At 50.8% G+C, this 23741-nt stretch overlaps 2 protein-coding genes across 3 annotated transcripts in view; one reads left to right on the top strand and one right to left on the bottom strand.

Annotated features, from left to right (window-relative positions):
• Positions 1–13652: 13652 nt before the first annotated feature.
• Positions 13653–17536, bottom strand: Hes2 (hes family bHLH transcription factor 2). Of its 2 annotated transcripts, none has more exons than XM_059256294.1 (5): positions 17274–17536; positions 16560–16665; positions 16372–16467; positions 16050–16149; positions 13653–15962 (listed from the first exon to the last, which is right to left on the bottom strand). In XM_059256294.1, the coding sequence occupies exons 2-5, from the start codon at positions 16602–16604 to the stop codon at positions 15730–15732; spliced, it is 474 nt and encodes a 157-aa protein (XP_059112277.1). In that variant the 5' UTR covers positions 16605–16665; positions 17274–17536; the 3' UTR covers positions 13653–15729. The 2 variants fall into 2 exon arrangements, with proteins under 2 accessions (XP_059112277.1, XP_059112278.1); XM_059256295.1 differs by having other exon boundaries at positions 17392–17536.
• Positions 17537–22950: 5414 nt separating this feature from the next.
• The window catches only part of Espn (espin), a 32541-nt gene continuing 31750 nt past the window's right edge, over positions 22951–23741 (top strand). The window contains exon 1 of the mRNA XM_059255463.1: positions 22951–23436. Within this exon, the coding sequence (XP_059111446.1) occupies positions 23143–23436 (294 nt within the window). The 5' untranslated portion in view covers positions 22951–23142. The remainder of the gene's footprint in view (positions 23437–23741) is intronic.

Here is a 23741-nt window from a genome sequence, read left to right as displayed (position 1 = left end):
TTGGATGGACATTTTTAGGTGCTTGGAAAGGGACCTGGTACAGAGAAACCACGGGCCTATGTGAGCCTGCTGGTAATCCTGGCTGCACTGAAGTCTGGAGCCGCAGGGATGTGTTGATAAGGATGGGATTCAAAGAGCCTAGGCCAGGAAGAAGCCCCTCCCTGATGCTGCCTGATTCAAGCTGAGCTTCAGAAGGCAGAAGGATGCTGCAGGCTCCCAGGACCTGCCATGTCCTGCGTGTCAGAGGAGGCAGCCAGGAGAGGGGCCCTGGCCTTCCTGCCCACATGCTGCTTATCTGTCTTATTCAGTGTAAGTTGTATTCTTCAGTTTGTAGGTTTGCTTTTTCTCTCATCTCAGAGCAGTTGTGTTGGGATGAGGTGGAGAACGAGGAGGGAATGGAGACACACGGGAAGAAACATTTATTGAAACGCGATTTCCCACACCTGTGTGAAGCCCCCTTGCTCAAGCGCTGGTGTTTGCATTTGAGATAAGAGTTCCGGCACTGAGGAACTTCAAAAAGCAACCCTCCCACTTGCACACTCTCGATGTTCAACTGTTTGTGTAAACACCACGAAGAGCTTCCTGGGCATGCCAGATTCAGATCTGTGCAGCTTCTATGACGTCTGTTTATTCTCGTCCTCGGATCATTCTCTTGAGAACCTGCTGAGTGTCTTGAGGCTGAGACAATGAGCTGGCCAGCACCACTTTTACCTTCCAGAGCACGAGGTCTTTAGCCTAGCTGTGCGGTTCAACAGCTCACCCTCAAGGCAGAGGCCTGACTGCAGAACACAGCCACGCTGTTGGCTTCACAAGGTGAGTACACGACTTTGTGCCAACAACCAAATTAGACTGAACTCTGAGAGTATGAGTGACTCAAAGGGAGCTGGACCCCAGAAAGACCCTTGCTTCGAGATTGTGCCTCCTGTCCACAGTACTTACTGGGCAAGACCCCGAGTATGCTGCCAGCAGGAAATGATGTAACCATTGGAGGACTTCCCCACACACGCTGCTGGGAGGGAGGACCCCGACCTCATGTCACCCAGCTCCTAACTTAATCTTTACAGTCACATCCTGTGCCCCATGCACAAACCACCCTGAGAAACTTAAGATTAATAAAGGACTCTTCAAAATAAGACTTGTTGCCAAGAGGAGAAGAATAAAGAGGTATTACATGAGGAAAAACAGTCATGAGTCTGGAAAGGGAGCATACTCATTTCCTCAAAGAAGTCTTTAAACATCACTTCTTAGGACTGGAGATTGAGTCAGCAGTTTCTAAGAGCACTGACTGCCCCTTCCAGAGAACCCGAGTTCAGTGCCCAGAACCCACATGGCCGCTCACAACCCTGTAACTCCAGTTCTAGGGGACCTGACGCCCTCTTCTGGCCTCTGTAGGTTTGCATGCATTTGTTACACCTACATTTATGCAAACAAAACATCCATGTGCATAAAGTAAAATAAAATAGAAACCAGACTTTAAATCTGGAGTTATTGCCATTTCTGGTGCCTGAAAATTGACAGGAGACAGCTTCAAGGTCCTTTGTCCTTGACATCCTTGGTTTAGAATCTCAAAGCAGCGGGGCTCTGGGTTTGTGGCCTTGTAGCGCCATCTAGAGGCAGAGTAAATTTCCACACATCTGGCAGCACACAGGCCACGGTTAAAAGCAGTTGTTGCTCCTGCAGAGGACCCAGGTTCGATCCTCAGTGCCCCATCTCTAACGCCCTCTGAGGGCACTGCACCCAAGTGGAGGACATTCCTGTATGCAGGCAAAACACTCCTACACGTTTTTAAAAAGTGAGCTGTGGCCGGGCAGTGGTGGCGCACGCCTTTAATCCCAGCACTCGGGAGGCAGAGCCAGGCGGATCTCTGTGAGTTCGAGGCCAACCTGGGCTACCAAGTGAGTCCCAGGAAAGGCGCAAAGCTACACAGAGAAACCCTGTCTCGAAAAACCAAAAAAAAAAAAAAAAAAAAAAAAAAAAAAAGTGAGCTGTGACTGAGGAATGAGGCTGACTTCTAGCCTGCACCCACAAAAAGAGAGACCTAGTAAGGGAAGGGTAAACCGAGGAAAAAGAAAAACAGCAGAGGGAACCCCAGAGCCTGAGGAGTCTGTTCCCGCCTCTGAATAGAAACCACAAAGATGTTACTTCCCATGATGAGGAAGTGAGAAGATGAAAAGAGGGATAGGGTGTCACTTGGTGACAGGGCACTTACCCAGCATTCGGAGAGGTCCTGGGCTCTATACCCAGCAAAAGACAAAAAGACAGAAAAAAATCCAGAGCCGTGCAGCATGAATCTGTCTCCCGGTACCTCCTACCTGTGTGGCCTCAGGTAAGTGCCTTAACCTCTCTGTGCTTCAGTGAAATGAGGGTAATAGGCTCTGGGGGAGATGGAGTGGGTGAAACGCTTGCTGTGTAAGCATGAGTTCAGATCATCAGCACCACGTCAGATGTGTGTCTGGATAGCGCCGAGGATGGAGACGGGCAGGTAGATCACTGACCAGCCACTCCAGCTGGCATAGTGAGCCCCAGGCTCGAGAGAGACCCTACCTCAAAATATTAGGTGGAGTGACTGCAGGTTTGGAAAGATGGCTCACTTGTTCTTGCAGAGGACCTGGGTTTTTGGGGGGATGGTGTTGCTCAAAATCTAAACGGTCTTATAGTAAAATCCCGGAGCCAGATGTTAGAGTAAATGCTGAAAGATCAGAGAGACAAAGGAACAAGCCACTAGAGAAACTTCTATCTCCATGAATCCTCTGACTAAAAACCTCTGAGTCCTCAGCCGAAAAGTCCTCTAGTTCCTGTCTCCTCACGTCTTATATGCCTTTTTCTGCCCAGCCATCACTTCCTTCCGAGTGCTGGGATTAATGGCGTGTGTGCTTCCCAAATACTGGTAGCAAAGGCATGAGATCTCAAGTGCTGGGACTAAAGGCCTGTGACTCCCAAGTACTGGGATTAAAGGTGTGTGCCACCACTGCCTGGCCACTATGTTAATCTAGTAGCTGGCTCTGTCCTCTGATCCTCAGGCAAGCTTTCTTTGATCCACAGTATATCACCACAGGTGGGGTGGGATTTATTTATTTGTTTGTTTGTTTATTTATTTACTTATTTTTGAGATGGGGTCTTTCTATATAGCTGTGGCTGTCCTGAAGCTCACTGTGTAGACCAGGCTTGCCTTGAACTCACACAGATCTCCCTGCCTCTGCCTCCTAAGTGCTGGGATTAAAGACGCACACCATCACACAGCCAGCTAAAATAAATCTGATTTTAAAAAATGCTTGTGACTCATAATTTTGTTCAGTTTTGGGCTAATGTTGGGGGTTTGTTTGTTTGTTTGTTTTTAGCACATTTAACGTGGTCTGGGCTAAGTTCAAATGCTTAGTATGAGTACTTAATACATTTTTGACTTGCTGGTTTCTCAAGTTATTATGGATCTACCAGGTTATAACCCCCCCTCCCCCAAGCTGAGTGATATCTGGGTCAGATAAAAGTATTAGAAGATGTCTCTGAAGGGTCCCGGGACTGGGTCAGATGACTGCAGCTGGAGGACAGGAGGAAGACAGGAGAAAGGAGGGACCCGAGCTGTGGCTGAGCAGGGATCTGCTTCCTACCTCTCCTTTCCGTAGGAGGCTGACAGGGATGCGCAGCTGCAGCTGAGCCGTCAGGCTCCCAGTAGGGTAAAGCTGGAGGTCGGCCAAGGGAAGTTAAGTTCAGTTACTCTGGGATTCAGCAGAGGTGACATGGCTGCCACCAGGCTGTGAAGATTTCATTCCAACACTGTTGACCAAACACAGATCTAAACAAGGAAGCTCACTTCAGTGTCTGAGTTCCACACCTTCCTCCCTGCACACTGGCGTAATTCCTTTGCTCCATGCTGCTGGTCCCTCCGGGGTAAGAACGGATCATTATGAGGACTGAGATGTCCCTTCTTTCATCTCTCTGGTCCCCTGGGCCTGTGTACACTGTGTACACTGGGCTAATTTAATTTGTGGAGACCTTGGAGATTTGCTCACTTTAGCCATTGCATTTCTCTTCTTTAAAGACAGTCTCATGGAGCCCAGGCTGGGCCTTAAACTATTTAGCCAAGGAAGACCTAGAGCTTTTGAGTGCTGGGATAACAGGTTTGCACCACCACTGTGGGCTTATTGGGTGCTGGAGATGAAACCAGGGCTTCATGCATCTAGGCAAGTACTCCCAACTGAGCTACAACCTCAGGCTGCCTGGATTCAATTTATAATTAACTGTGGCTGTCGTAGAGAACTGTTGCAGATCGGCCAACTAGCCGGGCTGCTTACCTGCAGGGGACCAGCCCGCACCATTATTTACCCCAGGGACTCTTGAGGAATGAGAGACAAGAGACTTAGAAATAGAGAGGGGAGGGAAAACAGAAAGAAAACACAGGACAGGCTCGGGTGGCCCTGGATCCTTATCCACTGGCCCAGAACTTTATTCCAAAGGTCCATTTATAACAATGCCAAGAGGAGGGGCAAAAGACCTCCCCCTTGCTAGTTACAGTCACCTGGTACCCAGGCCCAGGGTCCAGTCAACCTCTTATGCAGTCCTGCTGGGTCCAGCCACCAGGAAACCTCACACTTAGCAGACCCTAAGCTCAGAGAGATCTGCCTGCCTCTGTATCCCAAGCGCTGGGACCAAGGGTGTGTACCGCCATACCCCACCCTTCTGTTGGCTTTTCTGGTGGGTCGCTAGCTACAGATGGTTAGTGTCACTTCTACATGCTCTCCACAATCTTGGTTTCCTTGGAACAGCACTGGAGTAAGTGGTACCTGCTTCCCACCAGCCTTTCCATCCCTGATCAGACAGGGAACATGTGTGTCTTTGGTGAAGTCTTTTTCCCAGAGGACTGATACATAACTTTCCAAAGGACTGCTAAATGCCTTTCACCCAGATATGTTGACTTATCTGTCACTACCTGGTGATCATTTTTTCCAACCTTTGGCTTTATAATAAAGCTGTCGTGACCACTCACGTCAAGGCTTTGTGTAAATACATTTCTTTTCTCTTGAGTGTGTATCTTGGAGTAGAATTGTTAGGTCATAGCTGGGTCTGGTGATGTCTATAATCCTCAAACTCAGGATGCTGAGGCAGGAATATCTTAAATTTAACCAGGTTATATATGAACACCCATACACCAGCTCCATCCCATCTGCTAATCTCAAGATTACTTCTCAGGCTTCAGGGTTTTTTTGTTTTTTGTTTTTTGTTTTTGTTTGTTTGTTTGTTTGTTTTGGGGTTTTTTGTGGGAGTTGGGGGAGCAGGGATTGAGACAGGGTTTCTCTGTGTAGCCCTGGCTGTCCTAGAACTCACTTGATAGACCAGGCTGGCCTCGAACTCAAAGATCCACCTTCCTCTGCCTCCCAAGTACTGGGATTAAAGGCGTGTGCCACCACACCTGGCTTAGGCTTCAGATTTTTTTTTTTTTTTTTTTTTTTTTTTTTTTTTTTTTTTTTGTGGTTTTTCGAGACAGGGTTTCTCTGTGTAGCTTTGCGCCTTTCCTGGAACTCGCTTTGGAGACCAGGCTGGCCTTGAACTCACAGAGATCCGCCTGGCTCTGCCTCCCGAGTGCTGGGATTAAAGGCGTGCGCCACCACCGCCCGGCTAGGCTTCAGATTTTTTAAAGATTTATTTTGCTTTATGTGTGTGAGTGTTTTGCCTGTGTGCATGTACATAAAATATGTGTGTGCCGGAAGAGGTCAAAAGAGGATGTTGAAGGGCTGGAGAGATGGCTCAGCAGTTAAGATTCCTGGCTGTTCTTTCAGAGGTCTTGAGTTCAATTCCCAGCAACCACATGGTAGCTCATAATTATCTTAGTGAGATCTGGCGCCCTCTTCTGGCCTACAGGCGTACATGCAGACAGATGCTGTATACGTAATAAATAAATAAATCTTTAAAAAAAAAAAGAAAAAAGAGGACGTTGAAGCCCCTGGAACCTGAGTTGCAGATGGTTGTGAGCCACCATGTGGGTGCTGAGAACGGAACTGGTGCCTCTGGAAGAGCAGCCAGTGCTCTTCACCGCATGGCTGGAGCCACCTCTCCGGCTCCCAGATCTGCTCCTTTTGCCTGCTTACCCTATCTGTGTACAAGTCTGCGAGGAAAATCCTGCTTGTCTCCACAGCCCGGCACCTGCAGTACCAGCCTACTGCCCTTCTCACCTGAGACACGCAGCCCTTCAAGTACCTCACCCCTGCTCAGCCTCAGGTCTCAAGTACCTCACCCCTGCTCAGCCTCAGGTCTCAAACGTCTTTATGCCCCAGCATCCATGTCCTCTCTGGCTGCCCACATCTCCCTCTGTTGTTGATTAACTGAATTCTGTTGTGGTTGAAGGACTCTATAATTTCATTTCCTTTAGATTTACAGAGCCTTGTCTTACATCCCAGCAGATGGTCTCCTTGACAACCATTCTATGACCTCTTGAGATGATGTTTATTTTGCTGATGGCTGCAAAGGACCAATTGGTTTAAGTTTATTGATAATCTTCCAGTCTTCTACTGATTTTCTGCGTGTGTTTATCAATCACTTAGAGAGAAAGGTTTACATCTTCAACTATAATTATGCATTTAACTGCCCCGGCCAGCGGGGTCTTCAACGGGGACCTAAAGGCGAATGAGAGGGACAAGAGACACAAAGAATGAGAGCAAGACAGGACGTCTGATCGAGCTCTAAAATTTTATTTTTCTCTTAAGGCATATATAGGTAGGCAAAGGGGGTTGTGAGCAGGAAGGGACTTAATTATGGGCTGTTCGGCCAGCAGGGAATGTTGTTCTGGGGGTTATCTATCTACTCCTGTCTAACTGCCTAATTGCTTAACTGCAGCTCATTCACCTGATATCTGAGAAGAGGTTCTGGTGTCTGTGGGAAGAGGTTCTGGTGCTATGGAGACTTAAGCAAGGCCTAGATCTAAGAAAAGAGGAGAGAAGCCCAAATATGGCAGCATATATGTCAAGGGTCACTTAGGCTTATGGCTCCCGTCATTTAACTGTGTTTTTTTTTTTTTTTCCAGTTAAATATTTTCTGTATTGGGCAAAAGGAGTACTGGGGATTTATGCTGTGGCATAAAGACTTTTGAGACCTGAGGCTGAGCAGGGGTGAGGTACTTGAGACCTGAGGCTGAACACATGCTAGGCACATGCTCTACCACAGCTACAACCTCAGTCCCCAGTTGTGTCTTTACACCTTGCATTTTGAAGTCCAAGTACTCAGTACCTACTCAGCACCTACTCAGCACCTACTCAGTACCTACACATTTATGATTATTATTTGTCCTCTTAGTAATGTTATCACTCATAGTGACCTATTCACCACTGAGAATCTATAGCATTCTGCAATTTGTTTTTTTCGTTGGCTGGTTAGTTGGTTGGCTGGTTTTTGTTTAATCTAATAAATGTAGTTACTCTAGGGGATGGGGACACATCTCGGCAGCTAACAGCTCCTTTTTGGAGAACTTGTATTTGTTCCCAGCCCACCTGGGGCATCTCACACCTACCTGGAACTCCAGCTCTAGGGGGCTCTGATGCCCTCTTCTGACTCTTGTGGGCATCTGCACTTACATGCCCATTCTCTCTCTCTCTCTCTCTCTCTCTCTCTCTCTCTCTCTCTCTCTGTCTCATACACACACACACACACACACACACACACACACACACACACATACAATTAAAAAATAAAACCACCAGGCATGGTGATGTAAGCCTTTAATCCCAGCACTCAGGAGGCAGAGGCAAGGGAATCTCTGTGAGTTCCAGGCCAGTCTGGGCTACACAATGAGGTCCTGTCTCAAATAAATAACAATTTATTATTTATTTGTTTGTTGTTGTTGTTGTTTTGGCTTTTCCAGACAGAGTTTCTCTGTGTAACAGCTCTGGCTGTCTTGGAACTCATTCTGTAGACCAGGCTCACTTCTAACTCATAGAGATCAGCCTGCCTCTGTCTCCCAAGTTCTGGCACTAAAGGCATGTGCCACCATGCCCAGCCAAAATATTTTTTTTAGTGTGGCTACTCTAGTTTTATGTTCTGTTTTGTTTTGAGACAAGGTCTCACTATGTAGCCCAGGTTTCCTCAAACTCCATGTTCTCCTGCCTCAGCTTCCCAAGTGCTGGAGTGACAGGCATGAGGTCCTGTACCTGACTTTGAACTTGTTTGGGTGACTGTTCTCTGGTGTATCTTTTGTAAATGTTTCCACATTTAAAGTGGATTCCTTGCTGAGCTTGGTGGCACATGCCTGTCATCCCAGCACTCTGGAGATGAAGAGAGAGAAATCACATGTGGAAGGCCAGACTGAACTGCATGGTGAGACCCTGTCTATAAATTACATGAATAATAGCAGAGCGCAGTTTCCATAAAAAATAAATGAATGAATAAATAGAAACTGGAGATATAGAGAGATGGCTCAGAGGGTAAGAGCATAGGATAGATACTCAATCATGAGGACCAGGGTTCAGATCCCATGTCTGGCAGTTCTCAAATGCCTGTAACTCCAGCTCCAAGCTCTCTAACAAACTCTTCTGGCCTCTACTGGCATCTGTACTTGAGCATGCACACACGCACGCACACACACACACACACACACACACACACACACACACACACACACAAAATAAAATCTTAAAAGAAAAAATTGAGGACAGGACCCCCAAAAGAAAGAAAGAAAAGGGAGTGCATTTCTTGTGGGTCTACATACAATAATAGTGTCTTGCAACTCCACACTGTTTGACAACACGTGCCTTGTAACTGCCGCCGACGGGCCATGTATTCCTGATGAAACTCCAATATGCTTGGATTTAAATATCTTTGCTGTTCGTGTTTTCCCGTTTGTTCTCTCTGCTCTCTTCTCCTTTTCCTTGTCTGCTGTCTTTTGGTTTATGAGTGTGGTGTTTATATTTGTTTTGTTTTTGAGTCAGGGTCTCGTCCTGTAGCCGAAGCTGGCCCAGAGCTCAGTATGTAATCCAGACTGACCTTGAACTCACAACAATCTTCCTGACCCGGCCTTCCAAGTGCTAGGCTTACAGGAGTAAGTCACTATGCCTGGATTTAGATTGCATATTTCTAAATATCTATTTATTTATTGTGGTTTTTTGAGACAGGGTTTCTCTGTGTAACAGCTCTGGCTGTCATAGAACTCTCTTTGTAGACCAGGCTGGCCCTGAACTCACTGAGATCTGCCTGCCTCTGCCTCCCAAGTGCTGGGATTAAAGGTGTGCAATACCACCCAGCTAACTACTTATTTTTAAATTACTTTTATAAGTGTGTTAGAGTGTGCATGTATGTGTGTGCACACATGTGTGTGTGCATGCAGGCCACAATGAGGCATCAGAGCCCATGGAGCTGGAGTTACAGGCTGTTGTGAGCCAAGTAAGGGGTTGCTGGGAACCAAACTGGGGTCCTCTGGAAAGACAACAAGTGCTCTTAACTGCTGAGCCATCTCTCAGCTGATGGATTCTGTATTTATTATGGCTTTATATTGTCCACATTAAGCAGTTCCAAGTCTTCTCTATGGATCCTAGAAGTGCCAAGACTCTTTCTCGGTCTGTGAGAAATGGTGTCACCATGATATTAAACATTGTTTGCATTTTCCATTCTCCCACGAGTGCACAGCGGCTGCAGCAGCCTCCTCCTGTCCTGTGGTGATGCTGTATAGAGGACAACAGCAGGGGAGAGTCATTAACATCAGGTTTTAGGAGCTAGTCTTTTCCAGATAACCAGTGCCGATGCTGCCTGATTATGCACGGATAAAATATCCACTCAAAATGCAAGGAGTGGGGCTGGAGAGATGCTCACCAGTTAAGAACAGTTCCCAGCATCCATGTTGGGCAGCTCATAACCCACCACCACCACCCATAACTCCAGCATCCTCTGGACTCTGAGGGCATGCACGCGTGCATGCAAACACACACACACACACACACACACACACACACACACACACACACACTTTAATGTAAAAAACAAAACTATCTTAAGACTCCCCAAGAAGGGAATTGGAGAGGTGACTCAGTGGCTGTTCTTCCAGGGCACCCAGGTTCAATTCCCAGCACCCACATGGCAGCTCACAACTGTCTGTAACTCCAGTTCCAGAGGATCTGACACCTTCGCACAGGCGTACATGCAGGCGAAACACCAGTGTGCATAAAATAGAAATAAATAATTTTAAAAAAAAAAAGAACTCAAGAAGATAGAGTTCTGGGCAAACCGCCTACAGCAGAAACCTCAGCAGGTACACACTCAAGCTTGTCATCTTCTCCCTTCACCCTCCTCACTCCTGTGCCGCCAAACCTGCCACCAGGTCCTGTGACAATCCACACCTCTGCTCCTTGCTGCCCCCTAGTGGATGTTCCACAACAAGCTGCCCTGTGCGTGGGGTGTGTCCCCCCAGCACCTTTCTCACGCTCCTAAAATTATTATTCATGTTTTATTGTTGCTGCTTTCAATGCTCGAGGTTTTGCCCGGGCTCTGAAAACCCCAAGTGAAAGTAATTACTCACTGGGAAGCCTCGGTAGGTGGCTGCCTTCTCCCAGATATCTCATGCCCAGGCAGCTCTCAGAGAGGCAGGCACAGCCCAGAGATGTGCAGGCAGAGGATGCCACACATGTCGGCTGCCCGCACTGGAATTAAGGCTTGGGGAAAGAAGGCCATAGGCTGGGCCAGCTGTTCTCTGCAACAATTCAAACCATCTGACATGCTCTGAAAAGTAAATATGCAAAAGGTTAAAAATAATCGGAATCGAGATGGCGTACAAGTTGTGTGTGCTTGGGCAAAACTGCCTGAGACTTTACCTCCTAGGGCAGAAATTGTGAACAGACACCCCTTAGCTCTCCGGCTATTGAACAATGGACCCAGTGAATTAGAATTTCCCCAGTCATCTCATGCTGAGCCTGGAAGGCAGAAAGGGCTGAAGCCTGGTGCCAGCCAGACGATTCCACACAGTTCTGACAACACCAGACCACCTTACTGGAGAGACAGGGGCTGAGACTATGATGGGGTGGGCCCACACCTAGGTCCCTGTCCTGGATCTCGCTCTGTAGACCAGGCTGGCCTTGAACTCACAGAGATCCACCTGGCTCTGCCTCCCGAGTGCTGGGATTAAAGGCGCGCGCCACCACCGCCTGGCAGTTCACACACCTCTTGTCTCCCCTCATGTTATGACCTGGAAGATGGACTACCGCAAGTCACTGGTTTGCTTTGCTTCTCCCAGTGTGTCCACACTGCTCATCTCTCTCTCTCTCTCTCTCTCTCTCTCTCTCTCTCTCTCTCTCTCTCTCTCTCTTTCTGAGACAGGGTTTCTCTGTGTAGTCCTGGCTGTCCTAGAACTCACTTTGTAGACCAGGCTGGCCTCAAACTCACAGAGATCCGCCTGCCTCTGCCTCCCAAGTGCTGGGATTAAAGGTATGCACTATTTGTCTATTTTAATGTTATTACCATTGTTGTGGTGGTTGTTATTATTATGTGGAGAGTGCAGGTGTCCATGGACTGCATGTGGAGGTCAGAGGACAACTTTGTGGAGTTGGTTCTCTCTGTTCACTTTTACATGAGATCTGAGGATCGAACTCAGTTACCAGTCTTGCGTGCAAAAGCCTTTCCTTAGTGAGCTGGTTGTCCCTTTATTTGGCTTGAGGATGAGTGGTTAAACCTGGCTCTTTAGGGCTGCCTGGGTACTGGGTCCAACCTCAATAGCCTCCGTTGCAAGCCCATTTACCCCACAGCACAGAGAGGGCTTAGCGGGATTCTACAGGGCCCAGATTCTTCCAGGTGTTCCTGCAAATTCTGTTCATTCTGCTCATCCCAAGCGAACCAGTGGCATCTCCCTGGTGCGGCATCAATTCATAGGTGGGGTAGAGTGCTGTGGGATGGTCTGTATGTCAAATGTGTTGCTGATTGGTCAATAAATAAATCACTGATTGGCCAGTGGCCAGGCAGGAAGTATAGGCGGGACTAACAGAGAGGAGAATTGAGAGAACAGGAAGCTGGGTGGGGGAGACACTGCCAGCCGCCACCATGACAAGCCGCATGTGAAGATCCCGGTAAGCCACGAGCCATGTGGCAAGGTATAGATTTATGGAAATGGATTAATTTAAGCTGTAAGAACAGTTAGCAAGAAGCCTGCCACGGCCATACAGTTTGTAACCAATATAAGTCTCTGTGTTTACTTGGTCCGGTCTGAGTGGCTGTGGGACTGGCGGGTGAGAGAGATTTGCCCTGACCGTAGGCCAGGCAGGAAAACTCTAGCTACAGTAGAGCAATTCAAATACTGCAGGAGAGGCTTCATCCACAGCAAATAGTCTTTACCCTCATGCATACGGAAGGCAGATACCACCTCTTCTCACTACCTGGTGCCAGGGGGGCAAGTGAGGCTCTGTGCAAGGCCTGGGTATCCTCAGAAGTGTGCATTTCAGCAAAAGTGGGGTCCCAGGCAGCTCAGTACCCTGGAGTCAAACTCATCTCTGCCACTGGACTTACGAGAGACATTAGGGACCTTTTCTCGTGCTGGCGAGATGTCTAGTCAGATTCAGCATGCAGCCACATGCTCAGAACAGGCATCTGAAAGGCTCTTGGTCAGCTATGGATTTGTTTAGGGTCATGAAATGTCTGCTTGGCTGTGATCCATAGCAGGCACTTATAATCACAGCCAGATGGAAAAGAGTGTGGATTCCTGGCAGCTGGCTAGTCTAACCCACTTGGAAAAGTTCCAATAAGAGACCTTATCTCAACCAAAAGGTAAAGGCACCTGAGGAGTGACCCTCAACCTCCACATGTACATACATGTGCATACTCACACTCACACACAAGTGCCTCTCTGAAGCAACCTCTTTACACTGAAAGAGCCACAGCCCTGCTCACCTTGGACCACCACAGACAGGTCTCTGGGTACAGTGAAGGAGCTGCCAGGAAGGGGAGTCACAGCATCTTCTGGAGGAGGAGGAGGAGGGTATCCTGTTTCCCCAGCCCAGCTGGGAACACCAGCCTAAACCCTCCATGTCTTCCAGCACATTCCACTGAGAAACTGACTTCTTGCCTCAGGCTGAGGACCTCACCCACCTGGGCATGCCAGGGCCCGGGTTCTCCAGAGCACCTGACCCCATGAGTCACCAGTTACCCGTACACACACCACTCCATAGCTGCTCGCCTAATAACTTGAGGCCAGGTCGATACACGTCATGGAACTAGAAAGCAAGATGGACATTCAGAAGCAGGAAGTAGAGGTTAAAAGGAGGCCTCTGGTCCATCAGTTCCCACAGAGTTTAAACCTGTGTGGAGGACCAGGAGGAGTGGTGCACACCTTTAATCCCAGCACTCTAGAGAGGCAGAGGTAGGTGGATCTCTGTGAGTTACAGGCCAGGACTACATAGTGAGATCATCTTTCAGAAAATAAAAATGGGGGTCTGGAGAGACGGCTCAGCAGTTAAGAGCACTTGTTGCTCTTGCAGAGGCTGGAGTTTGATTCCCAGCACCCACGTGGTGGTTCACGACCACTTGTATCCAGTTCCAGGGGATCTGAAGCCTTCTTCTGACTTCCTCAGACACCAGGCACCCATGTCGGGCAAGCAAAACACCCACACACATAAAATGAATAAATCAACAAAAATAAATATAAACTGGGGTGGTGGCGCACACCTTTAATCCTAGCACTCAGGAAGTAGAGGCAGGAGGATAACTGTGAATCTCAATAAAATAAAGCATCCGTGTTGAGAGCGTTTTGTTTTCTTTTTTGAGGTGGGTCATGCTGTGGTAGCCCTGGCTAGCCTTGAACTCGATACTCTCATTTCCTCCCAGTGTTGGATTATAGGTTTGTACCACTGTGCCTGCTCGTTTTGAGGTTTTTAGGGATTTTGTTTTGTTTTGTTTCCTGCTGCTGCCCTTGGTTTTGGATCTTTGAGACAGAGCCTCACTCCATGGGGAAAGATGGAGTGGGACTCACTGTATAAACAAACCAGTGTTGAGAGTTCTTATGTGTGGCGACAGATAGATCTCCTTGTCCCTTTAGATCCAAGGAGAAGCCCAGAGCCTATCTGATGAGCTCGGGCCAAGGTTGCGTTTTCTTTTGCCTCTACGGGCTACACTAAGAACAAGAAAACAGACTGCACACGAGCCCTGGTGGGACAAACATCTGGTGAACCTAGGACAGCAGTTCTCAACCTGTGGGTCACAACCCCTTTGGGGGTTGAATGATCCTTTCACAGGGGCCACCTAAGACCATCAGAAAACACAGATATTTACATTACAGTTCATAACAGTAGCCAAATTACAGTTATGAAGTAGGAACGAAAATAATTTTAGGGTTGGGGGTCACCACACATGGGGAGCTGTATTAAAGGTCACAGCATTAGGAAGATTGAGAACCACTGTGATAGGAACATGGAGTGGTGGTCAGAGCAAAAGCCAGCTGTCCAAAGTTTATCCAGTGTGAGTCAGCCACATCAAACCCTTTAATCCACCGTGTTTATTGAGCACCATTGTGTGCCCAGGGCCTCACAGACACACAGGTGTACTCTGTCCAGCCTGCTGCTCAGAATTAGTCTAGGCAGGCAGGCCCAGCACCGCCCTGCTGGGAGCCCCTGCCATCTTCACGTTGATTTTCTTTCTTTCTTTTTTAAGAATGCCTCCGACTTCCCGACCTCCTGCCACCCAAATCAGTGCCCAGATTTACCACAGATGCTCAAGGCAGATCAGTGACTGCCCCTTCCCTGGTCAGTCTTCTTGGCTTTAGTGTCCTTGTCCCCAGCACAGGCAGAAGGAGAAGCAGGCTCGCTGCAGTGCTCAGCAAATCCCCATGGACTTGGAATGACCATGGTTCAAATTCTCCTACTTTCTCTGGAGCACCCACTCCTGGGATCTGAAGCCTCTTCCCTGAGTCTTCATAGGCTTCCTGCTTCCATTTGGGAGAAATAACTTCTGAAGAGGTTGCTTCTAGTAGGCAAACTGCCTGGGTTCAGGGAGTGGTTTAACTAACAAACAAAACAGGCAAGCTGGTTCACGTTCCTTCACCTGCTGCTACCTCCTGGGTCCCTGCCGTTCCGAGGCTTGAGCTCTGCAGTCTGTGCTGGGTTCCATTCCTCCAAAGCCACCAGCTTCCTTAAAGCCACAGGGAAGCCTCACACTTGTCTCACCCTTTCCTCACTTCTGAAGACCACGGGCCTGCTGTGTGGGAGAAATAATGCTTGAGGGGGGTTAAATTAGGAAGTCCTCACCACCTGCAGTAGAGATCACTGGGAAGGGAAGCCTAGGATGGAGGAGGTGACTGCCAAGCCCTAGGTGTCCCTTTTCCCTGCTCAGTGCTTTGCAGGTCAATGTTCTGTTTATGGGGAGGTTCACAAGCCCATCTGAGCTGGAAGTATATCCAGGTGTGGCTGGGAACGCAGCGACCCATCAGAGCAGGTGGCCCGGTGAACTCTAAGGCCAGAGCTCGGTCTACTGCCCACACTAGGGCAGGTGTGTCCCTGATGAGGCAGCTTTGCCTGGCCCAGTGCCAGAACCATTGAGTCCAAGCCTGGGCTTCTTCCTCACCCTGCAGACATTTATTTGTTCTTTCTCTCCCTGCCCAGAAACTCTCTTTTCCCTCCAGCCGAAGCCCTTGAGGTCTTCATTATGCAGATAGGTCACAAGCATCAGATTCTTGCTGGGGTGCTGATGCTAGACTGTTCTCAAAGTGAAGGAGATGCCGTCACCACCGAGAACTTCCTTGGTCAGCTAGCCCATCCAGGCCCCTGACCTGGAACATCCAGGACTCTACCAGGGCCGCCATAGGCCAGGGCTGCCGGGAGGAGGCACCTGCGGAGAGGGAGCTGGAGCAGGGGCGGGTGTTGGCGTCTGTGAGGGCGGGCCACCACTGACAGTCCTCTGCTGCAGGTGCTCCAGCAGGCGCGCCCGCACAGCCGGCTCCAGGATGCTGCAGGCGGGCAGCACGCGGGCCAGGCGCGCCAGACAGGCTCGGTAACCCTCGAGGTAGCTATCCAAGGGCCCTGTGGACAGAGAGGAACGTGAGGCTCAGGTGCTGAGCACCGTGCAAACTGCCAGGCACTTGAGGAGCGGGGAGCTTGGTCACTCACCCGACACTGCAGTGGAGTAAGGGGATGCAGGTTGCTCCTGCAGGAAGCGCACGGTCATTTCCAGGATGTCCGCCTTCTCCAGCTTCGAATAACGGGAAGTCTGCGCCAGACCAGACAAGAGAGACACCCCATAACAAACCGGGCAGCTGGGCACCTCGCTCTTGCACCCAGGTGCTCGCCAGTCGCGCGGTCCACTCCACCTCTTAGATCCCACCAGGAGGTCTTCGGATCCCCACGGATCCCCGGGACCATGCTGGCCCACCCGCCTCACTGGGTGCCCCAGGACTCTCCACCTCGGTTTTCAGAGCTCCCAGACACACACCTCCGCACCCAGCAACGGCAATACCAGCCCCTTAAGCTGGCTCAGGCTCTGGTTGATCCGTGCGCGCCGGCGCTTCTCCAGCAGCGGCTTCAAGCTCTGTCGGAAAGAGAATGGGCGCAGAGGCCGCAGTTAGGAGGGTCGCGATGGCCCACCCCGACACACCACGAGTCCCTATCCCCCGCTCCTACCTTGCGCAGCTCCGCCGCGTCCCCTACTCTTCCAGGCAGTCTCATGCTCGGAGGGAAAGCGAAGAGCTCACAGGGTTCAGTACCTCGGGGTGGAGGATCCTTGCCCCTGTAGCAAGGCAGAGCAGAGAACGAAGCCAGGAACCAAGTTCAAAGCCTAGCCCAAGCTCGCGCCAAAGAAGTGCGCGCCCAGCCAGCGGCAGGGCTTTAAGGAGGCAGTGTCCCTGCTCCGCCCCGCCCCTCGGAGTCCCGCCAGCCGCCACTCCCACCTCCCGCCTTCGTCCCTGCACAGGGTGGGGCTGGAGAGGACGAGCCAGTGTTGTCCCCCAGAGATGCCATTCTGGCCTTAGAGTCCCATCTGTGGTGGGGTCGCGCGACGTGTGGGCGCTGACCCCCGGACAGGAAGGAAGGGTGGGTGGGGCCAGGCCTTGACTCCTCTCCAGCACTCTGTGGCTTCATTCACGCCCACCGGGCTACGCGCCCCTCCCTGGGCCGCAAGGGCTCTAGCAGATCTACGGAGCCCGAACCTCAGGGAGGTCCAACAAGGGTTAAAAGGAGAGATTCGCTCCACCATCGGCTCCGAGCTGGACGTGCAAACCAGTCTAGCAAGATCCACTCTTTCTCTGGCCTGGCTGCCAGAACCAGGACTGAGGTCACTGGACACCTAGCGCTAAACACTCCATAGGATTTAGGGCACCCCACTGACTTAAAAATCACCTGGTTCCCTGGCCCTAGGTTGTGAAAAGGAAACCTGAGCTCCACTCCCCAAGAAGAGGCAACCCAGGATCTTTGGAGTTCATTTTCAATTCAACCGGCTCTGGGCTCCGGATTCCACCTGTGGGACAGCGGAGGTCACATGACAGGCGAGGGGGGCGGTCCGGGTGTGTGCCCCGGCGGCTCCACTCGGCCCCAGCGGGCCCAGACACGCCTCCACAACGCGTGGCCGTTGCTGCGCAAACTGGCAGGCGTCCCCCGCCCATCTGCTGCGGGCTCCCCTCCCTGGGTCGGCTGGCGGGGCAACGGCCGGCTCCTCGGACCCTGTTGCAGCTTTGGGGAAGTCTCGGACACGGAAAGCGAGGCCCGCACAGAGAGAGCCAGTAGGAGGCGCTCTGTGGGGCCGAGCCTGGGTAGGCTCTGTCCAGGGTACTGGAAGGACCCCTCGTTCCTGCCTTTGAGCCCCATTCCTTTCGCTAGCCCCAAATCCCTGGAAGCGCTCCCACAGCAGGCATTCGAAAACGATAGTGCACCAGGAAGGGGACCCAGGGCAGCCTGGGCAGGAAAGCTCAGCCCTCCCATTTCTATCTATGGCATACAAGGGTCCACGACCACCACCAAGGGGTTACTTTGTACCAGCTCAGACCATTATTTCTTCACATCCATCAACCCAACAGTCCTAATTATGAGGATTTGTCCTAGCAGGCCTTGAGATGTCTGATTCTCTGGTTCTCTCCCACAGGCTAGTCTAGCATGCCTATGAGCTAGCCCCTCACTCACTATGTAGACCGGACTGGCTTCGAACTCAAAGATCAGCCTGCTTCTGCCTTCCGAGTACTGGGACTAAAGACGTGTACCACCACATTCAGTCATTAATTATTCTTTAAGAGCTTAAAACGGGCCGGGTGGTGGTGTCAGGTGGATCTCTGTGAGTTCAAGAACAGCCTGGTATACAGAGCGAGTTCCAGGACAGCCAAGGCTACACAGAGAAACCCTGTTTCAAAAACGAGAGAGAGAGAGAGAGAGAGAGAGAGAGAGAGAGAGAGAGAGAGAGGGAGAGGGAGAGAGAGCGCTTAGACTTCAGGACTTTGTAGGGCTTAGTGGTTAAGAGTAAGCACTGCTCTCGCAGAGGACCCAAGTTTGGTTCCCAGCACCCATGACAGATGGTTCACAACTATCTGTAACTCCAGTTCTGGGGCATCTAATGCCCTCTTCTGGACTTCTCAGGCATAGCAGTCATATGCACAAACCTACACATGGACACATACACACACACACACACACACACACACACACACACACAGAGTTGAAAAAAAAGTTAAAAACTCTTTTTAAAAAAGGACTTTGTGGCAGGGCAGTGGTGGCACATGCCTTTAATCCCAGCACTTGAAGGCAGAGGTAGGCAGATCTCTGAGTCTGAGGCCAGCCTGGTCTACACAGTGAGTTCCAGATCAACCACAGCCAGGGAAACACATAGAAACCGTGTCTCATATATATGGCTGGAGAGATGACTCACAGCTTAAGAGCACTAGCGGCTCTTCCAGAGGTCCTGAGTTCAATTTCCAGGAACCACATGGTGGTTCACAACCATAAAGAGATCTGATGCCCTCTTCTGGCAGGCAGGCACACAGACAGACAGAACACTGTATACATAATAAATAAGATAAACCTCAAAAAAAACAAAATATAAGAAATGAAAAAGATAAAAAGGACAGTGTGGAGTCCCTTCCCCTGCTGGTTCATTTGGTTCAGTGTCCCCAAGCTCACCCTACACTGACCAAATTCCTGGAGAGAGACTGATACTCGCCCCTAGGGTGAAGGGTAGGAACATCCCTTTCCAGGGCTGGAGACCACTATTTGAAGACCCGATGACAGAGAAGCAAATTCCCTTTGCTATACCACTTACCTCAACTTTACAGTGGTGTCTCTCCCCCACCCCCACTGTAAAGGAGTTTAACCAGGCGATGCACCTCTCCCTTCAACCAAAAGACTCTAAGAAGAAAAAGATTTGGAAGATGGGGTCCTTTAGAAGCAGAACTTGGGGTGTTCAGAGAGTGATGCTCAGGTTCTCTGGGACAACCTACAGTGCCATGGAGACACACTCTCTCCCTGTCCTGTGTGGGGTATTGAGACATGTGCTAGTCTTTGGCTGGGAGAGAAGCCTGAGGGTTGATTTTTACCCAGCAGAGGGATGAGAAGAGGCCTTCAGAGGATGGAGCCCCTAGGGCAGCCAGAGGGGAACTGTGGGGAGAGGGAATCCATCCTGAGATGCACAGAGAGAAAGCACAGCTGGACAGTCTGAGTTGCCGCTTCCCATCTGTGTCACCCCAGGCTTTAAAAAACAAAGACTGTGAAATGCCTCAATGGGTAAGGGCACCAGCTGCTAACCTGATGACCTGAGTTTGCTCCCAGGATGCACATGGTGAGAGGAGAGAACCACTTCCTGTAGGTTGTCCTTTGACCCCCACATACATTCCACACACTTTGGAACCAACACACACACACACACACACACACACACACACACACACACACACACACGAATAAATACAGACTCCTCATGCCTCTGTTTCCACATCTATAAAATGAGAGTTGAATCCCTTTCTGAACCACTTGTGGTGGCTCATACCTGTAATCCTAGCATCACAAAGAAGAAATGAGATTCAGGAGCTCAAGGCCAGCCTGGGAGGAACAGCAAGTTCAAAAGCAGCCTCCGCCGGGCGGTGGTGGCGCACGCCTTTAATCCCAGCACTCGGGAGGCAGAGCCAGGCGGATCTCTGTGAGTTCGAGGCCAGCCTGGGCTACCAAGTGAGTTCCAGAAAAAGGCGCAAAGCTACACAGAGAAACCCTGTCTCGAAAAGAAAAAAAAAAAAAAAACAGCCTCCGAAACAAAACAAAACAACAACAACAACAAAAAACCCCTCCTGTAAGGATTAACAATTTTAAGCTGGGTGATGGTCATTCACACCTTTAATCCCAGTACTGGGAAGGCAGAGCCAGGCGGATCTCTGTGAGTTCGAGGCCAGCCTGGTCTACAGTGCAAGATCCAGGAAAGGCACCAAAACTACACAGAGAAACCCTGTCTGGAAAAAAACAAAAAAAAATTAACAATTTTAATGAAGAGCATCACACCATGCCTGGTTAGTGGTAAGGGCTCTATACTTGGGACATCACTGATGGGGCTCTTTAAAACTGGTGGGGAAGGGCTGGAGAGATGGCTCAGAGGTTAGGAGCAAAGGCTGCCCTTCCAGAGGTCCTCAGTTCAGTTCCCAGCAACCATCTATAATGAGATCTGGTGCCCTCTTCTGGCCTGCAGGCGTACATACAGGCAGAACACTGTATACATAATGAATAAATAGATAAATCTAAAAAAAAAAAAGAAAAAAGAAACAAACAAACAAAAACTGCTGGAGAGGATTCAGTGGAGTGGAAGAGCCCAGATAGGACAGACAGACAGACAGACAGACAGGCACAGCTGAAAAGCCCTGGCTCCCAGTCTGAGTGTTGGTCAGCAAGGGTATGTATTAACACGTGGCTTTGTGTGCGTGTCACTGGCTGAGTTCTGCTGAGTTTGGGAATGACTCAGAAGCAATGGTGTCCAGGGTCAAGTCAGCGACCTCACGGGGTGGAAGGACTGCAGGAGCTTTGTCACGAAGGAGTCACGAAGGAGGCACGAAGGAGGCACAGAGGAGTGAAAGCCGAGTCCAGCCATCTTAGTTTGGATACTCCTGCCCTTTGGGGGCCCCTGCCTGTCTGGATACTCCTGCCCTTTGGGGGCCCCTGCCTGTCTGGATACTCCTGCCCTTTGGGGGCCCCTGCCTGTCTGGATATAGCTTCAGGCATAGCTATGACACAGTAAGGAATCTGGAAAGTAACAGCAGGTCTTATGGTGGAATGAGGCCTCACCAGCTAGGCGGACATGGGCAGAAGTGGTTGGAAACTCATTTGAGTGCACCCCGAAATTTGAGCGCACTGTGCATGGCGCCACCGTGTGGTGAAAACGGAAATGGTATCTGAGACTGCCCAGGAGATTAACTCCAGGATTCTGCGTTCTGGAAACAACTTCTACATTTCCAGCACCTCCCTGGCTGGTAGGAGTTCGGCACTGACTGAAACATCGGCCGGGAATGGGACTGGTTTCCGACAGACCTCCGCTGTGCGTGGGGGAAGAAGAGGAAGAACGCAAGCTGTTTCAAGGTTGCCCGATAGGCTAGCTGTGCTCCCACAGCCTGCATATTCCCTCCTGGAGCCTTTGCTCCGGTCCCGCAGACCTTGCCTCCCCCAGTTCCTGTGACCTGTTTCCAGCCATGGCCCGTAGGGTGGTTTGTGCTTACCTGCCTGGACCCTCAAGCACTTCCCAGTGTCCTTGTTCACGTGGTGATACCGTCTCTTTGGACAAAGGCACTGGAGCATCTACCCACCAGCCCTTACATCCTTAATTTCTGGTCTCTTGGTTTGGTAGCCCCAGGCCTTCAAGTCCATGGCCCTCTCCCATCCCCCACCCAGTCAGTCTGGGTAATCAGAATCGGCAGCATCCTGTTCTAAAACACCTCGACTCCCTCTCTCTCTCTCTCTCTCTCTCTCTCTCTTTCTCTCTCTCTCTCTCTCTCTCTCTCTCTCTCTCTCTCTCTCCTTTTGGTTTTTCGAGACAGGTTTCTCTGTGTAGTTTTGGTGCCTGTCCTGGATCTTGCTCTGTAAACCAGGCTGGCTTCAAACTCACACCTGGCCTGGCTTCGACGCTTGTCCTTCTTTCCTTTCACTTAAGAAATAGATCCTACGGTTTGGGGGGTTGTTTTGTTTTTTCAATCATTGTATTTATTTATTTGGGGGTCATTGCTACAGTGTGCATGTGGGGTCAAATGACAGCTTGTGGGAGAAGGTTCTGTCCTTCCACCATGTGGGTCCCTAGGATCGAACTTGGGTTGTCAGCTTTGGCAGCAAGCCCCTTTACCCGTTCATTTTGCTGGCCCCCTTCTGTCTTTCCCTTTCTGCCTTCTCCTGTCTCCCTTCTTTTTTTTTTTTTTTTTTTTCTTCAAGACAGGGTTTCTCTGTGTAGCTTTGCGCCTTTCCTGGAACTCACTTGGTAGGCCAGGCTGGCCTCGAACTCACAGAGATCTGCCTGGCTCTGCCTCCCGAGTGCTGGGATTAAAGGCGTGCGCCACCACCGCCCGGCTCCTGTCTCCCTTCTTGTTCTTGGGTCTAAACTCAAGAGGGACCTTGGCATCCTGAGCACTGGGCACTCGGCATTCTGCATTTGATGGGACTTTTTACGTTTCTGGGCAGTGGCGTCCAGTTCCCTGGCTTTGAACGTCCCTTCTTACCAACCAGATCCAGCACCAGGCGCCTTCTTGATGACCATGACAAACTATTTCCTTTCTCCCACTTGCCAGGTTCTAGTGACATTTGTAGCTCCTTGTAACTGCCATCAGTTGCTGGCTTGTGTCCCCAGCACCCGAAACAACACATAGTGGTCACTGGGCACCTGAGTCAACGGGTCAGTGTCTGGGTGGCACTAGAATCCTACTCAATTTCTATGTGCAGCAAATCAGAAAAGGAACTTGTGTGCACACCAAGCCTTGTCACCGGCCGGGGCTGGGGGACGGCTCAGAGCCGGGGAGGCGGGGCAGAGAGGAGGCGTGGCGGGGGCGGGTCCCAGGCTTAAGCGGGGCACTCTCGGGGTCCCCGCCCCAGAGCGCTGCCGAGACGGAGTTGAGTCCCAGGGATCGCAGAGCCAGAGCCGGTGGGCAGCCACTCTGCCTCCGGGGTTCACACTCCTCCAACGGCTGGGCCGCAGGGCTACCCCTGAAGCCTGAAGCCACCTGCATGAGGCCCCGGGGAACCCACTGAGCGCCGGGTCGCCGAGGGCGGCACCATGGCTCTGGAGCAGGCGCTGCAAGCGGCACGGCAGGGCGACCTGGACGTGCTGAAGCACCTGCATGCCGCCGGGCTGCTGGGGCCTTCTCTGCGCGACCCGCTAGACGCCCTGCCAGTGCACCATGCGGCCCGATCTGGCAAACTTCACTGTCTCCGCTACCTGGTGGAGGAGGCTGGCCTCCCGGCCGTGGCCCGCGCGCACAACGGCGCCACACCAGCCCACGACGCCGCCGCCACAGGCTACCTCTCCTGCCTGAAGTGGCTGCTCACACAGGGCGGCTGCAGAGTGCAGGTGAGTCCACCCCAAGAAAGGGTTTGGGCCCGGAGAGGACGCCAGTCCTCCTGTGGCTCGGTCTTGGCTCGGCTGAGTCCTGCCGGCCTCTCCTTCCAGACGCCTTTAGATAAGGTGGGTTCCTGAGATTGAGGACTTGGGTAGATCCCGGACTCAGTTGGGACTGGTATCTCCTAGGGCGAGCAGCTTGGAGGAAGGCAGGAGTGGGGGTGGGGGCTTAGGGATGAGCCCTGGCTGTCAAATTAGAAGCCGGTGTCCTCCAGGCTCAGGTCTGGAGGGAGAGTGCACAAGGTCTCACAACTCAC

Source organism: Peromyscus eremicus, chromosome 2, assembly GCF_949786415.1.
Source record: "Peromyscus eremicus chromosome 2, PerEre_H2_v1, whole genome shotgun sequence".
Lineage (NCBI taxonomy): Eukaryota > Metazoa > Chordata > Mammalia > Rodentia > Cricetidae > Peromyscus > Peromyscus eremicus.
Note: the sequence above shows the minus strand (reverse complement) of the source record. Positions and strands in the feature narration are given on the sequence as shown.

Excerpts from the sequence above, each read along its gene's own strand:
- Hes2 (XM_059256294.1), bottom strand. The coding sequence starts at position 16,604 with ATGAGACTGCCTGGAAGAGTAGGGGACGCGGCGGAGCTGCGCAAG. Across the intron at positions 16,468-16,559 it reads ACGCGGCGGAGCTGCGCAAG|AGCTTGAAGCCGCTGCTGGA; the intron begins GTAGGAGCGGGG and ends TCTTTCCGACAG. Across the intron at positions 16,150-16,371 it reads TGCCGTTGCTGGGTGCGGAG|ACTTCCCGTTATTCGAAGCT; the intron begins GTGTGTGTCTGG and ends GGTCTGGCGCAG.